The sequence below is a fragment of the Diabrotica virgifera genome, chromosome 5, assembly GCF_917563875.1.
Source record: "Diabrotica virgifera virgifera chromosome 5, PGI_DIABVI_V3a".
Classification (NCBI taxonomy): Eukaryota; Metazoa; Arthropoda; class Insecta; order Coleoptera; family Chrysomelidae; genus Diabrotica; species Diabrotica virgifera.
Genome location: NC_065447.1, coordinates 112,112,206 through 112,130,147, shown reverse-complemented (window position 1 = coordinate 112,130,147; position 17,942 = coordinate 112,112,206). Strand labels below are relative to the sequence as shown.

Sequence of the window (17,942 nt, the reverse complement as noted above, 5' to 3'; positions counted from 1 at the left end):
TTGGGGCTTCCATTTAAGATTTTAAAGTAACCTCCAACCCCACCTCCGTGGGAGGTCATGTTTGATACCATTCGATATATTTTTCAAAAACATAATGAAATTGTATTTTGCTGTTTTTAGATCTGATGTTTATTTTGCAAAATATCGCGGGTTTGAATTTAAAATTTTAAATTTACTCCCCAACCCTCTCCGTGGGGGGTCATGTTTGGTACCATTCAATCGATTTTTGAAAAATATTGAAGACGTATTTTTTAGTTTTTCGATCTGACGTTCATTTCGCGAAATATTCGCTTTTTTTTGTGAAACTTTTTGATTCACGCATTTCCTTACGCCCCGCTCAAATCGTCAGATTTTTATTTTTGAAATATACACTCTTTTGCATGTATTAAACTTACCTTATCTTAATCTGACAATTTCGAGTATTTTTAAGGATAGATTTTTTTTCGGGCTCCCCATAACGAACTTCCCTGTGTTAAGAGCCAATATATGGCAGAGGTACATCTTCAGGGTACCAGGTTTCTCCCCATATGATAATCTGACGCGCTCAAGTAACTGCAAAAATCCCCGCTTGGGCTCCCCTACCATAAGCGCCGATTTTTATATAAACAAATATGAGCGTTCAAAATTTGAAACTTCATTGTTTATCTATGAAGCATAACGTAAACAATTAACGTAAAAAGTAAAATTATGTATAGTTCATATCATTAGCTACAAAAGGTAAAAGTTTCAAGTTTCTACATTGTAAAAAACAAGAGAATTTAAGCATTTTCCATTAAAATCGTTTTTTTTTTATTTAAACAATTAATAAACATAAAAAAAATTATTGACTATTCGTGTATTGTTCCCGCGAATAAATATGTCTGCAAATTTTCATTCATTTGCATTGAAGAAAAGGCAGTCAAATTAACGTCTAAAGATTTTATGCAAACTATTGAATTAAATAAAAGCGTTTACAAAAGGTTTTTATTAGGCACATTTGTCCGGATCCCACTTTAACTGTGAACGAACGAAGGTGACATTTTGGCATAAATTGGTAACACTTATTTGACAGTTGCGGTGTTGACAATTCAGATTTATTTTTATTATTTACTATATTGAATATTTTATATATTGTTTTATACACTCATGGACAAAAATATTGCATATTGACAATGTGAAATTATCATGTGAAGTGAATTTTTTTGTGCTGCAATCCTTAGCCCTCTACGTGTCATAGGTTTATGATTAAGTTTACGATTGCGATGTTTTAAAAAGTCATATAAATGCTCGATTGGATTTAAATCTGATATCGGCTATATGGTGGCCAATATGATTTTTAAATTGAATCTCATTATGGTAAGTATTCACTATCCTAGTGACATGAAGATGTGTGTTAACATGTATTAGAACAAATATATCCAATATGGCTAGAAAATGCGTCTAAAATGTTTTTAATGTACATGTCACCTGTCATTCACCCAATCACCTACACAAGTTCAGTATGTCCTTTCCAAGAAACACCATTCCATAGTACTATGCCGCCGCCACCACCAAAATTAACGCCCTGTATGCGTTAGACGAAGTTTTGTTAATCATGCTTCCATATGGTGAACGGTATGCCCGTTGTAACCTCATACAGAGCGTTAATTTTCGTGGTGGCGGCATAGTGCTATGGAGTGGTATTTCTTGGAAAATACAATATTTTAGGAGATCGTGTCTTGCCATTTGCCAGCAATATTGGATATGACAGATTCGTTCTAATGCATGATAACGCACTATTAGAATAGTGAATACTAACCTTGATGAGATTCAATTCAAAAATTATATTTGCCACCATATAGTTCATATCAGATTTAAATCCGATCGACCATTCATATGACTTTTTAAAATATCGCATTCAGAAAAGAAATCCTATTTCTATAACACTGGGGGCTAAGGATTGCAGGACAAAAAAATTTCTCTTCACATGAAAATTTAAAAATATGCAATGTTTTGCAAATGCAATCCACTACTGCAATAATTATGTGATATACATATTTGTTTTATAATGAATTCAGGAATTTTTTGTAATTTTGCAGCAATGTCAACTTACGTAGATCTCTGACGTAGATAATGACGTGCAACGGTAAATATACTGTACTAACCATATGTGTAATAACGTCATCTGTCAATTCAGGCTAATTTTTTTTTGATGGTGAAAGTATCGTTAGACATTTCTTCCCATTTGATTAATGCCAATTTGGCAAACCATTTAAATAGTGACATAAATGTCTCGGTACGGTGTACATCAAATACATCATACAAATTATTTCATTATTTGACCACAATAGCTTGAGGAAAGCTTTGGAAGCGCTTAAGGTTAGCTCTAAGCTGGTTCTTGAGTGCAAGAGAGCTCTGATGATGTTGCTCTGACCAACAGGGTTGGCTTAGTATGAGCACCGGGTCACACATGTGTAGAAGGAAACGAACGGGCTGACGCCCTGGCAAGACGGGGCTCATCCACTCTGCCTGTGGAATCCGAACCTGTAATTGGGGTGCCCTTCACTACTGGTCGGGGTAATCTCAAGGAGCTTCTTATGCGGAAGTTCCAGGACTTCTGGGCCAGTTGTGGAGGTATGAGACAGGCTAGGCTTCACATAGTGGGGCCATCCAAAAATCTCACAGCACAACTTCTTCTAGACCGTAGAAGATGTTTCCTGGTGGTCAGTATGCTCACCGATCACTGTAGACTCCGGCGGCACCTTCATCTGCTTGGATTGGCGGATGGATCACGATGCCCGTCTATGCGATGAGGAGGAGGAAAATTCCTCACATGTCCTCTGGAAGTGACCGGCCTTTCAGATGTGGCAGATATTGGGATCGGCCTTTATGCAGCCGAGCCAGGTGAGTGAGTAACCTTTGAAGATACTTGTAGCTTTCTATATGACCGTAAGGTTGCTGAACGATTATACTTCGGGCCGGCATCGGCAGGAGGAGCTCAGATTTGCTGATTCTGATACACATGGGAGCCCGGTGAAGCCTGGGCCCCAGTAACGTCGAAGACTAGGTTTTTATGGACCTGGTCCGTAGGATAGGGGTAATACAATGGCCAGCCGTAGGAGGTCTAAGTGTCTGAAGGGCTCAGAAGTGGACCCTGAAAACATTAACCGTAAATGAACTGGAGGCCTTTAAAATCTGGATATACTGGAGGATCCTCAAGATTTCACGGACATTGTATACCTCAAACGAAGAAGTGCTACATAGAATATGCAAGGAACGAGAAATTGTTACAAGAGTGAAAGTTGGGGAATAAAGCACCCGGTCAAGATGGGGTAACAGTGAAAATGTTGAAAAATGGAGGGAACTTAGAATTCCCTACAGATACTGTTCAACAAAATACAAGAGAAAAGAATACCAGAAAACTGGAATGAAGCAATAACAATGTTATTCAAAAAGGGAGACAAATGTGATCTGAACAATTATAGACCAATAACACTACTGAACACCATGTATAAACTGCTTATAAAAATTATAACAAACAGATTAATTAGTCCAAGTAATGAAGCTTAAAATAGGGCAAAACCTCGCAATTTTTACAGAATGGATCGATTTGCTTGAAAATTTGAGAGTAAGTAGTGGATAGTCCAAGGATCAAAATCTATATGATGCCGAAAGGCGCTTTTACCATGGGGGTGGTTGCCACCCTATGTCGGGGGTGAAAATTTTTTATTATATTTTGACCGCAAAAGTTGGTAAAAACATTCATTCTAAGCAAAAAATGTTCTATACATTTTTTTGATAAAATTAATAGTTTTCGATTTATTCGCTATCGAAAGTGTTAGTTTTATATTAAAAAAATTAATGTTTTTAATCAGTTTTCTGCAAATAACTCAAAAAGTTTTCGTTTTATCAAAACAACTTTGCTTAACAAAAATGTACCTTTTGAAAAAATAAACAAAACCGTTTTTTTAAATTTTCTTTAAGATCAATAGTAATCGAGCTATACTTTATTATATGTTAGCTCTTCTTCGTCAAATGCTAAATATTGTAGTTTCCAAGTCAAAAGACGGGAAAACTATGCATTTTTCGAGGATAACTTGTTTAAACTAATTTGAAGTATTTAAAAATATCTATCTCCAGAAATAAAACAAAGTCTTTAGCTCAAAAATTAAGTGGCTTATAATGAAAAGAATGTCACCCTATATTTTTCAGCGAAAAAGTGATTGAAAGCAAACCCCTAATCACCACCCTGAATAAAATTAGTCATTGACCTTATTTCGTCTTCTTTACTTATGTATAGGTTTTAGAAGTTTAACTGGTTTAGAATGATTAGTTTTTAAAAAAATGGAGTCAAAAGCAAATATCGAATTTTTGAAGGGTGGTAAAAAATTTCCTTTTCTTCAGAATAGAAAGATTATCATCATAGATACGAAAAACTATTTAAATATGAAATTGTAGCTTATTTAATTCCCAAGAACTTGGTTTGCAAAAAATTTTTCTACGGTAAAAATTGAGTGAGCGATTGACAATTAAATCGTATAATAACATGCAAAAATCACCTTTACCAACCCTTTCAAAGTCACCACTTTTTGCAACTGAGGATTTTAAAAGAATTTAATATTAATAGTCTTATAGATCTTGTAAAAACCTACAAAACTATTTTTTACCAAACTTTCTAAGATAAAAATTAAAAAGGTTATGGTTAAAAAATCAATATATTTTTTTAAGAGAAAAAAAAAGAAATCCAATTGGAAGCATAATAATGTAAGTTAGCTTTGCTTTTAGTCATTGGCCTTATTCATTCTTCTTTATTTATGTATTATTAATAGATTCTAGAAGTTTGACTGGCTTAGAATGATGTTTTAAAAAAACTGGAGTTAAAAGCGAATAACGACTTTTTGTAGTTTGGCAAAAAATGCCATTTTCTTCAGAATAGAAAGATTAGCATCAGTTATACGAAAAAATGTTTTTATATGAAATTGTAGGTTATTTCATTCCCAAGAACTTGGTTTGAAAAAATTTTTTCTACGGCAAAAATTGAGTGAATGGTAAATGAGTATATAAAAAAACATTGATTTTTTCTGTATAAAACTAACACTTTCGATAGCGAATAAATCGAAAAGTATTAATTTTATCAAAAAAATGTATAGAACATTTTTTGCTTAGAATGAATTTTTTTATCAACTTTTGCAGTCAAAATATAATAAAAAATTTCCACCCCTAAGATGGGGTGGCAACCGCCCCCATGGTAAAAGCGCCTTTCGGCATCATATAGATTTTGATCCTTGAACTATCCACTACTTGTTTTCAAATTTTTAAGCAAATCGATCCATTCTGTAAAAATTGCGAGGTGAAATGCTTCGGTTCCTGGACTAAATAGGAAAGCTAGATGGATACCAATGTCGAGATACTAAAACTGGATTCAGAAAGGGACAAAGCGCAACAGACCACTTGCTAACAATGAAAATCCTCATTGAACGCGCTAATGAGTACAAAAACCCCTATATGTTGCTTTTGTGAATTTGAAAAAAGCCTTTGATAGTATTGAACACTGGACCATACAATCCTTGCTAATAAACGGAAGGATCGACTATCGATACACAGAAATGTTGAAAAACATCTACGAAAGAGCAACAAACACAGTAAAACATCCAAAACAAAACAACAAACCAATAAAAATAAATAGGGGAATCTGGCAAGGGGACACAATATCCCCAAAATTATTTACACAAGCACTAGAAGATGTATTCACAAAATTTTAATGGCTCAACAAAGGAATCAACATCAATGGAAAACTGCTGAAAAACCTGAGATATGCGGATGACATAGTGGTGATATCAGACAATATGAAAGATCTTAACGAAATGGTGACACAATTGGACAAGGAAGGAAAGCATGCAAATAGGAACAAGTACAATACAGAAAGGTCAAAGAGTACATATCATTATCATCGGTAGCTCGACAACCCTTTTTGGGTCCTGGCTTGTTCTAGGATTTTCCTCCATTCTGTTCCGTTCCTTGCTTTGTTCTTCCAATTGGTGATCTCAAGTGTTTTCAGATCTTGTTCCATGTATCTAAGTTTGGGTCTTCCCTTTGACCTTCTCCCTACTGGTGTCTGCCTCATTATATGTTTTGGCGTTTCAGTCTCCAACATCTCCTCAACATGGCCCATCCAGCGCAGACGCCCGATCTTTATGGATGTAATCAAGGAGTACATATACCTAGGGCAAATAATGAAACTGAGTAAAGAAAATCAAACAGCAGAAATAAAAAGGAGAATAAGACTCGTATGGGTGGCATTCGGAAAAATGAGCTGTATCCTGAAAAACCAGAAATATGCTCAATACCTCCGCACAAAAGTATATGATCAATGTGTTCTACCAGTACTTATATATGGAGCACAGACATGGACCTTCACAAAGGAAAAGATGGCGAATACTCAAAGGGCAATAGAAAGGCAGATGCTGGGTATCAAGCTAAGTGATAAAAAGAAAAATACATGGATCAGAAATAAAACCAAAGTGAAAGACGTAAACAAACATGCAACTACTCTCAAATGGATTGCAGGACACAACGGTAGATAAAGAAACGGAAGATGGAATGAAGCGATAACCCACTAGAGACCTTGGGACCATAAGAGAGGAACGGGCAGACCACAAAGAAGATGATCGGATGACCTAAAAAGATACGCAGGGATCAGATGGACAGGCTTAGCACTGGAAAGTTTTTAGCAACTGGAGCACAAAGGAAAGTTTTCTTGGGAAAGAAAGGACTAGGAAGAAGATTATTGTTACTAAGAAACATCCGACAATGGACACAACTACATTTTGAATAGCTATTCAGAACATATCGAGACAGAGTTTGCAATTGTAGTAGTCAACCTCGATTGAGGAGAGGGCACTTTAAAAAGAATTTCACTAGAAAGAAGATACATTTTTTCTTTTTTATGCTACAAATCATTTAAAGAGATCTTCGAGGCTGCCACTCAAAACATGCATGACTTCACGAGATAATAAAGGAAAGTGTGTAAGGCGACATATCAATACCTCGTATCGAAAATCATTATCTTCTTGAGCAAATTGCTAGAGAATATTTTGAAGTTCTTAAGGCAATATCCGATATATGTATACTAAGCTGTGTGTACTAAAAACGGTAATGAATTAATGAATCGACTGAACTCATATTTTTAATACATAGTATAATACACTAAAAAAAGATAAGTGCGAACTGTGTGATGCATACACTAATACGGGAAATCAAGAGAAGGAATTAAAACAAAAGTATGAAAGTCACGAGAAAGAAAAGAATCTATCAAGATCTGAAATGAAACAGGATATGAAGAATAACAGATAACAAACATAACAAATATTTTTCCTTGCAGGAGGGCTTGTAGGAGAGCATATGTGGATTCATTTCGCACAATGTGTTCGAAGTACTGTAACTTTCGAGGTTGGATGATGGCATTGTAATGTTATTGTTGTAAGTACATAGTAATAGTTGGTCAGACCAATAGGTAAATTTGTTTGATTGTAATTGAGACAGTCACCAGATGTCACCACCATTTCTGTCAGGGTCGCAACGTCACGCGTAACTAAGATATGTACATCCAAAATGTAAAGACACCAAGTTGGATACGATCCTATTCATAACACCCCAACTCACATACATATTAAGAAAAATAAATACAGAGAGAGTCTGTAATTTGCAATAAATTCAATATCTCAAATACTAATTGTTTTTTTGAAAAATGCTCAGACCCGTCGATTAGTATTTCAAATTGTCCTTTTTGACATACAATAATAATGTATACAGGGTGTCCCAATTTAGAGATATGACGTCATCGTTAATTTTCTTAAATGGCAACACTGTCATTTTGAAAGCTATTTTGATAGGGTGTGTAAAGTTATATACAACTGCAAAATATTAAATTTTTATTGTTTACCATTTACAAGATAATAGTAAATAACAAAGTTATGTCTGTAATTCGGAATAAATTCAATAATTATAATACTAATTGTTTTTTTTTTAAATGCTTAGACCAGTCGATTAGTATTTCAAATTGTCAGTTTTGACATACAATAATAACGTATACAGGGTGTCCCAATTTAGAGATATGACGTCATCGCTGATTTTCATAAATGGCAACACTGTCATTTTGATAGCTATTTCGATAGGGTGTGTAAAGTTATACACAACTGCAAAATTTGAAAATTTTTTCCCTACCATTTACAAGATAATAAAAAATAACAAAGTTATGAAAAACAAGTAATCAAATAATAATTGAATTTAATTATTTCGAATAAACAAATACTCATAATGTTGCCCATTGACAATTTAACAATAATTTAGGGCATCATTATGAGTATTTGCTTAATTGAAATAATTAAATTCAATTATTATTTGATTACTTGTTTTTCATAACTTTGTATTTTTTATTATCTTGTAAATGGTAGGGAATAAACATCTGAAATTTTGCAGTTGTGTATAACTTTACACAACCTTTCAAAATAGCTATCAAAATGACAGTGTTGCCATTTATGAAAATCAACGATGACGTCATATCGCTAAATTGGGACACCCTGTATACATTATTATTTTATGTAAATAATGACAATTTGAAATACTAATCGACGGGTCTGAGCATTTTTCAAAAAAACAATTAGTATTTTAATTATTGAATTTATTCCAAATTACAGACATAACTTTGTTATTTTCTATTATCTTGTAAATGGTAAACAATAAAAATTTAATATTTTGCAGTTGTATATAACTTTACACACCCTATCAAAATAGCTATCAAAATGACAGTGTTGCCATTTAAGAAAATCAACGATGACGTCATATCTCTAAATTGGGACACCCTGTATACATTATTATTGTATGTCAAAAAGGATAATTTGAAATACTAATCGACGGGTCTAAGCATGTTTCAAAAAAACAATTAGTATTTGAGATATTGAATTTATTCCAAATTACAGACTCTCTCTGTATATGGAAGAATATATTTAGAAATTGAATTAATGATGTCATGCTACTGTACATTATACATTTATAATAGCATGACATCATTAATTCAATTTCTTAATATATTCTTCCACATATTTTTTTTTAATATGTATGCGAGTTTTGGTGTTATGAATAGAATCGTATTCAACTTGGTGTCTATGCATTTGGATTCATCGTAGTTACGCCAGACGTTGCGACCCTGACAGAAATGGTGGTGACATCTAGTGACTGTCTCAATTAGAATCAAACAAATTTATTTATCGGGTTGACCAAGTACGAGAGGTGAATCAAATATAAACCGACCTTTGCTAATAGCTTTTTATTGAATTATAAATACAACAATTAAACAATACTGAGCTTCACCGATGAGGCATAAGGATGCTGAAGTAGCTATATGGAGATGGTGGTCCAACTCTGAATCAAATATAAACAAAACCTGCCTTGATCTTTTTTTATCTAAATTAAACAATACTTCATTTTTCTATATACATTCCTTCTTTCTGTATGCATTTTTCCCAGCGGATAGGAAGTTTCTTTATTCCATTTTGCTCCACTTGATTATCATCATCAAAACGCGCTCCGCCTAGTGCATCTTTTAATGGACCGAACATGTGGTAATCACATGGTGAAAGGTCAGGACTGTATGCAGGATGTTCAACGGAAGTCCAATGCATTTCCGCTAATTTTTCTTGTGTTAGGGCAGCTGTATGTGCTCGGGCGTTATCATGCAATAGCAACACATCTAGTATAGGACATCCCCGTCTTTTGGACCTATAGGCAGCTCGAACACGGTCCAAAAGACTACAGTAGTAATCGGCATTAACGGTTCGTCTCTCATGAAGAAAATCCAGCAACAAAACGTCACGATAATCCCCAAAACACTGTCGCTAAAACTATGCCTGCAGACAAACGAGTTTTCGCCTTTATCGGACAATCTTCATCTTTTTTTCTCCACTCCTTACTTGCTCTATTAGACTCAGGTGTATAGTGATGTACCCAAGTCTCATCGCATGTCACTATACGCTGTAAAAATGCATTTCCTTCTGCTTGCTTACGCGTCAGCAGTCTTTGAGAAATTTCGACACGAGAAGTTCGTTGAACTTCATTCAAAAGCCTTGGAACTTTGGAACCCACCTTGCCGAAATTTTTCGAAACCCAAGTTTTGTCCTGATGATTGACTGGACACTACCATAGCTTATTCCTACTGTTTGTTGAATTTGTGTTATGGTCAGTCGATCTGCCGCAATAAGGTCACGAATGGTGTCAATATTTTCCTGAGACGTGCTTGTTTTTGGACGTCGTTGATGACTTCTGTTTTGCACGGTATCTCGTCCTTCACGAACTTGTCTATGCCAAAATTTCACTTTTGTAATGGACAGTGTTGATTTCCCATATTGATTTTTTAATCTTCGCCAAATTTCAGCGGGACCAACATTTTCTTTTGCAAGGAATTTGATAACAATGCGTTGTGCAACCGAACATGGCACTACTCTCTCGCTCATCGCAACAGTAACTGACCGCACGCCATTAGAAAAGGGGCGTTAGCGCGAATTCACACATTAGACTATAACCTTTCACCACAGCACTAATTTAGACATAATAATCAGTTTATGCTAAGTGGGGACGGGAAGGTCGGTTTATATTTGATCCACCCACGTATTACTATATAAACAATGATGATGGTCAGTAGCTCTCGGTTCTTCTTCATTCTTCTGAGGACCTCGTCATTTGTAACTCGGTTAGTCCAAGGGATTTTAAATATTCTCTGATGTGACTATATGTCAAATGTTTCCAATTTTCTGTACATATCTGCGTTCAAAGTCCACGATTCAACAAGGACATAGCATCGCAGCACTTTTATACCAAGAGAGAGGTTGTGGCTCTTGATGAAGGCCCCTATCCGGTTGAAGGTGGATTTCCGATGCGCTCTCTTATCTTTTGGTTTTTGGTCCATTCTTCATTTATTGTGGTGCCGAAGTAGTTGCAGTAAGTCACTATTTCTACACGGTTTTGAAAGTACTCACAAGTCACTGAAAATATAGGCACTCAGCGACTAATTCATTAGATTCTAACGGGTTTTACCAGTTGCCTGAAGCTTGTAACTTGTGCTAAAGGATTATTTCATTATATACGCGAATTTTTCCTTTACAAAAATGGTTTATAAACTTAGCTTTTAATTCTAGTTTGAAGGATATGACAGTGATGCAACAGGTAAAACTTATGGTGCATCAATACCAATCTGGAAAGCTCTAGATCAAAGGGGAGACGTATTGCTAGCTTATGAAATGAACGGTGTGCCCATTCCTAGAGATCACGGTTTTCCCGTGAGAGTTATTGTCCCAGGCATAGTGGGTGCGAGAAATGTGAAATGGCTTGGTAAGTTTTTTATGGATCAGAAAATTTAACGTAAAAAATATTGATCTCTGATGATATTAGATATTTAGTGGTATAAATAAAAACGGAGTATAAATTGACGAGTATGTTCTCATGGGTGTGAGCATAAAGTATAAGTTTATACTCTATTTCATATGAATAAAATACATAGTGAAATAACTCCAAAATTTCGTATATGGAGTTATTTATAAGGAAATTTATTAAAATATATTTCGTATATGCGTCCGCAGGATAATACTGCACGTGCACCCTGGGTAAACTAAAGAACTAGCACAAGAGGCGCCAGACAATCTTTTTCAAGATCCTGGCAGAAGAATATCGCAGTTTTTTTATAGTAATTAAAGATGACACAGTTAATGAATGGACTTTCCAAGGAACAAATAACAAAAGAAATTGGATCCAATGTAAGAGTTTGCCAATTAAATACAGAAGGTATAAGTAGAACAAAATCTCAAATTCTATACAGACTATTAAAAGATAACGATATTGATCTGGTTGCAATACAAGAAACACACACAGAAAACGAATTCCAATTGAATTCAAGAGGAAAAATCCCCGGCTATGATCTACTAGGTAACCAACAGGGTACCAACTAAATTTTTGTTTATAAAAATGAATTATTTATAATGTATTGTTATCTTTATTTGTATACAAAAACTGTGATATATAGCCATACGCTAAATAAATATAAGGAAATGTTCATTAACTCTTGTTTTATCGATACCAAAAGTATCGATACCGAAAGTATCGATATTATGTTGTACTATATTATAGAAACAAGTCAAAATTGTATTTTACATTAGATTAGTTTTAATATTTCTTTACAATATTATCTCTATTTCATATACAGGGTGAGTCATGAGGAACTGTACATACTCCTACCTCGTATAGAGGCTCCTATGGGGAATAACAAGTGACCATTAAAAAGTGTCTGCTCCCATTGTTTAATAATATACAGGGCGAGTTTCGCATTTTGACAGAAATTTGTATTCGTCATAATTTTTGAACGGTCAGATCGATGTGTCTCTTATTTTGGTCAATCGTTACACTATTACCACCTAATCAACTGATTTATTCAAACTAGAAAAAAATCCGGTCCGGCTTTAAAAAATTAGTTCGTTTGGGTCTTAGAAAAAATTTCACCATGTATACGCTTTTTGAAAACTCTAATATGAATTTTACAAATTAGACAAATTGGCAATTAAAATGGCATATTAATTTTTTTCCGCACACGATTACTTAATTTTTTATAAAAAAATCAAATTTGACTATAAATTAAAAGTTTGGTAAAGTGAACCATAGATTTAAAAAAATTAAGTTTTATTACAAAAATTAATTTTTTTTGAACAAATATTTAATTTATGTTACCTCTCAGTCAACTGATTTATTCAAACTAGAAAAAAATCAGGCCCGGATTTAAAAAATTAGTTCGTTTTGGTCTTAGAAAAAATTTCACCCTGTATACGCTTTTTGAAAACTCTAATATGAATGTTACTCTAATATGGCATATTTATTTTTTCCCCACACGATTACTTAATTTTATATTAAAAAATCAAATTTGTCAAAATCGGAATTTTAACCTAAAAATGAAAAAAAAATTAAATCACGGTTTAACTCGTTACAACTCTGTTCCATTTTAATATTTTTTTTCTGAAATTTTTACAGCACATATCTCTTACCATTGTGAAGACTATGAAAATTGTTGTAGACTTTCAGTTTTCTTCTAGTAAAAGTTATGAATTTTTAAAAAATAAAAGGTGCAGATTCGTGAATTGCAAAGTTAAATCGCAAAAATTAAGTGAAAAAATTTAAAATTTATCTATTTGATCACGTCTATGTTAAACTATAGAGTCCAAAAGAAGTGTTATGGGGAGTTTTAGATCTAGACGTGTTATAGAAAAATAAATAGTAAAACTTTTAATTTTAAGAAAAACGTTGTTTTTGTAAATTAATTTTTGTAAAAAAAGTTAATTTTTTTAAATCTATGCAAAAACTTTGCCAAACTTTTTATGCATAGTAAAATTTGATTTTTTAATAAAAAATTTAGTAATTGTGTGGGGAAAAAATAAATATCCATTTTAATTGCCTATTTGTTTAATTTGTAAAATTCATAATATACACTTGCGATCATAAAAACCGGGTCACTCGATGAATTATTCAAGTTAGATGTCTCGAATTTTCTAAACCTGTTGTCCGATTTGAGTGATTTTTTTAGTATGTTATAGCCTTATTCTTTAACAATATCGCCATAATAATATTGTTGCTAGACAGGTAAATTGTCATTGAATACCGGGTGTAACAATCATACTGTGTTTATTCCTCAAAGTTCGAAACACCCCGTGGAATGTTTTAGCATTGATAAAATATTGAAATTAAAACTCGATTGTAACCTTAGGCTTTCTTAACATTTTCTTTTTCTATTTATTTGTTTATGTTGACAATAAAAAAGTTAGGCACCTTAACAACTAACCATGTTCTTCATCAATACAGGGTGTTTCTAAATAAGTGCGACAAACTTTAAGGGGCAATTCTGCATGAAAAAATACTGACCGTTTGCGTTATAAACGTATGACCGCAAATTCTTCGGTTTCGATATACGGGATGTTGAATTTTTTCTTACAAACTGACGATTTATTTATTGCTCTAAAACCGGTAGAGATATGCAAATGAAATTTGGTAGATGTTAAGAGGTAGTTATTGCCCATTTTTTGACATACAATTAAGAATTTTATATTTACCATTGGCGTGCATACGGGATGTATCTAAAATGTTTATACCCGTATGCACGCCAATGGTGAATATATAATTATTAATTGTATGTCAAAAAATCCACAATAACTGCCTCTTAAAACCTACCAAATTTCATTTGCATATCTCTGTTGGTTTTAGAGCAATAAATAAATAGTCAGTTTGTAAGAAAAATTTCAACATCCCGTATCTCGGAAACGAAGCATTTGCGGACATGTTTATAAAGCAAACTGTCATTATTTTTTCATACAGAATTGCCCCTTAAAGTTTGTCGCACTTATTTAGAAACACCCTGTATTGATGAAGAACATGGCTAGTTATTAACGTGCTTAACTTTTTTATTGTCCAACATAAACAAATAAATCAAAAAAGAAAATGTTAAGATAGCCTAAGGCTACAATTGAGTTTTAATTTCAATATTTTATCTCTGCTAAGACATTCCACAGGGTGTTCCGAACTTTTAGGAATAAACACAGTATGATTGTTACACCCGGTATACAATGACAATTTACCGGTCTAGCAACAATATTATTATAGCGGGATTGCTAAAGAATAAGGCTATAACATACTAAAAAAATCACTCAAATCGGACAAGAGGTTTAGAAAATTCGAAACATCTAATTTAAATAACTCATCGAGTGACCCGTTTTTTATGATCGCGAGTGTAGTTTTCAAAAAGCGTATACAGGGTGAAATTTTTTCTAAGACCCAAAGGAACTAATTTTTTAAATCCGGGCCTGACTTTTTTCTAGTTTGAATAAATCAGTTGATTGGGTGGTCCCATAAATTAAATATTTGTTCAAAAAAATTAATTTTTGTAATAAAAGTTAATTTTTTTTTTAATCTATGGTTCACTTTACCAAACTTTTAATCCATAGTCAAATTTGATTTTTTTTTATAAAAAAAATAAGTAATCGTGTGCGGAAAAAAATAAATATGCCATTTTAATTGCCTATTTGTCTCATTTTAAAATTCATATTAGAGTTTTCAAAAAGCTTATACAGGATGAAATTTTTTCTAAGAACCAAACGAACTAATTTTTTTAAAGCCGGACCTGTTTTTTTTCTAGTTTGAATAAATTAGTTGATTAGGTGGTAATAGTGTAACGATTGACCCAAATAATAGACACATCGATCTGACCGTTCAAAAATTATGATGAATACAAATTTCTGTCAAAATGCGAGACTCGCCCTGTATATTATTAAACAATGGGAGCAGACACTTTTTAATGGTCATTTGTTATTCCTCATAGGGGCCTCTATACGAGGTAGGAGTATGTACAGTTCCTCATGACTCACCCTGTATTCAATCAGACAATCTTTCTAAATATCTCCTGGCAGAAGTATATCGCAGTTTTTTTAGAGTAATAATTAAAGATGACACAGCTAACGAATGGACTTTCCAAGGAACAAATTACAAACGAAGTTGGACCCAATGTAAAAGTTTGCCAATTAAATATAAGTAGAGCAAAATATCAAATTCTATACAGACTTTATAATGTATTGCTATCTTTATTTACATACAAAAACTGTAATATAGCCATACGCTAAATAAATAAATTTCATTATTTTACTAGATACATGCAGCGACACTTCTAATATTTTCTTTATGAACGTTAGATTTGTAGTTGCTGACTATAATTCATACAGAAAAATTTTGAGTTGTTTCTGTATAATACTCCTACACAGATTCCCTTGAAAACATTTTGAGGGATTTGAGGCCGAAAAATGATTTTTTCAAATGATTTTCTCAGATGATTTTCTTTGATACTCATCATAAGTTTATTGTAGAAAAAATAATAGTTTCTGAGAACGAGAGTGATTCCCATTGGCAACAGAATGATTATAAAGGATTTTCACCATCGGTCGACTGGGACACTGTTGACTTTACTAAATCTCCCGCTATTCAGGAATTACCAGTGATATCTGCTATCTGTCAACCTACAGCGAATGGTGCCGTTAAAGTAGAGGATGGAAAAATAACGGTGAAAGGTAATCACCTTTTTAAATAAAAGAAGCCAACAGATATAGTCTTGAATTTGTGTTTTAGGATATGCCTGGTCAGGAGGAGGACAGAAAATTGTTAGAGTTGACGTTACGATAGATGGAGGAAAAACGTGGCACGTTGCTAAATTCGATCATCAAGATAAAACACCTCCTCCTAAGCATTGGTCTTGGACATTGTGGTCGATTGAAATTCCCGTTGATGCAAATTTAAAAAGTGTAAGTAGCTATTTAAATCGTGTTTATAGTTATAAACGAAACGTTGTTCCATTTTACTACTATCCGTGCGATAGAAGATGACAAATATATGGTTTTTTGCCTTTTAAAACCATTCGCTTAACGTTTGTTAAAGTCAAGAAGCCTTCTTATAAAAATTTGCTATATTTGTTTTGATAATTTTGAATTTACTCCTTGATCCAGTTTGGATTTGCACTTGCAGTGAGATGAAATGTTTGAAGGTTGGAAAAACAATTAGAACGTTTTGTGTATTTTTGTGGAAAATAAGAAAAACCTGCCTAACCTAACCATTTTCCTGCCTTTTCATTTATTTATTGATTGATTTATTGACCCTCATTTATTTTTATAAGATGAGGAGTTACACTCATAGTGAAAGGGAGGAATGCATGGTTTCTTCTTCTTCTTTTTGTGTAGACATGACTGTTTTTCAATGTGCCTCCAGTAAGTTGTTCCATCGTTTCACTTCCCACTGATCGTCATCCTATTGAGAACAGTCTCTCGTCGTATTTACTACTGTATTTGTTGTCTTTGGCTTATACAGTGCGCTGGAATAAGTGTTACCCCCTTACTAACTTATTTATTTTTAGCACATAAGCAAAACGCTCGGACAGGTCGATTTTTAAAATAATCATAGTATATTATAGCATTAATGTTTTGAACTTTACGCGGTCCCACTTCAGGTGACAGTGATAACTTTGATTTTTTTAAATGGGAAAGTACACCATGTGACACCTTTTTGAGACCGTAGGCGCAAAATTTCGGTCGAATTATTTTGAAATGTATTCATGTTTTTCGAATCATGGGAAAACTAATAAGTATTTTTGAAAAATTTAAGCTCAGATTGAAATATTACAGTATTATCGAGGGTCAAAAGTCCGTGAGAACTTCTACATATAATGATTATTTTAATAACTCACAGGGGTGAAAACAAAAGAAAATTTAGTCGGATTTTTAATTTCAAATATATCATTCAAAAGAAATTTTTGTTTATTCTATTCTATAGTACAGTCAGTCATTGAAGCTTTTTAGCTCAGAAATTTTTTACTATAAACCGATTTACATGAAATTTTGGAATTAGGCTTATCCTACCCTTAACTTCAAAAGTGATATTGAGCCGAACTCCGTTTTCAACCTGAGGGTGGTTGCCACCCCTTTTCGGTGGTGGATTTTTTTTTCAAAATAACCTCAGATATCGATAGAAGACCTAATTTTAAGTAAAAACTGTTGTATAAAGTTTTTTCAAAAACCCAATGCTTTTCATGTTATTGGCAATTGAAAATTCGGAAATTTCTCACGATTTTCAACAGTTTTTTGCAAATATCTCCAAAAATATGCATTTTAACGATAATATTATAATGAACAAAATTGTAGCAGGTAAAAAAATAAACAAATTGGTTTTTTAAAGAGTGTTCTAAGTGCAATATTAAGCGAGGTATTGAAGATCAAAACCGTTTTTTATTTTGTGTGAAATTTGGTCGATGTATTCAATGCCATCTAGCGGAGAGCTAATAAATTTTATGCATGCTAATGAGAAAGGGTTTTATAGTGCTTAAAATAAGCTTTAAAATGAGCACTGTTAAAAGTCTGTTGTAGGTA

General features: G+C 33.3%; 1 protein-coding gene across 1 annotated transcript in view; it reads left to right on the top strand.

Annotated features, from left to right (window-relative positions):
* LOC126884299 (sulfite oxidase-like) overlaps positions 1-17,942 on the top strand; it is a 111,674-nt gene that overhangs the window by 71,530 nt on the left and 22,202 nt on the right. Inside the window, exons 7-9 of the mRNA XM_050650239.1 lie at positions 11,148-11,340; positions 15,897-16,097; positions 16,156-16,328. Of these exons, the coding sequence (XP_050506196.1) occupies positions 11,148-11,340; positions 15,897-16,097; positions 16,156-16,328 (567 nt within the window). The remainder of the gene's footprint in view (positions 1-11,147; positions 11,341-15,896; positions 16,098-16,155; positions 16,329-17,942) is intronic.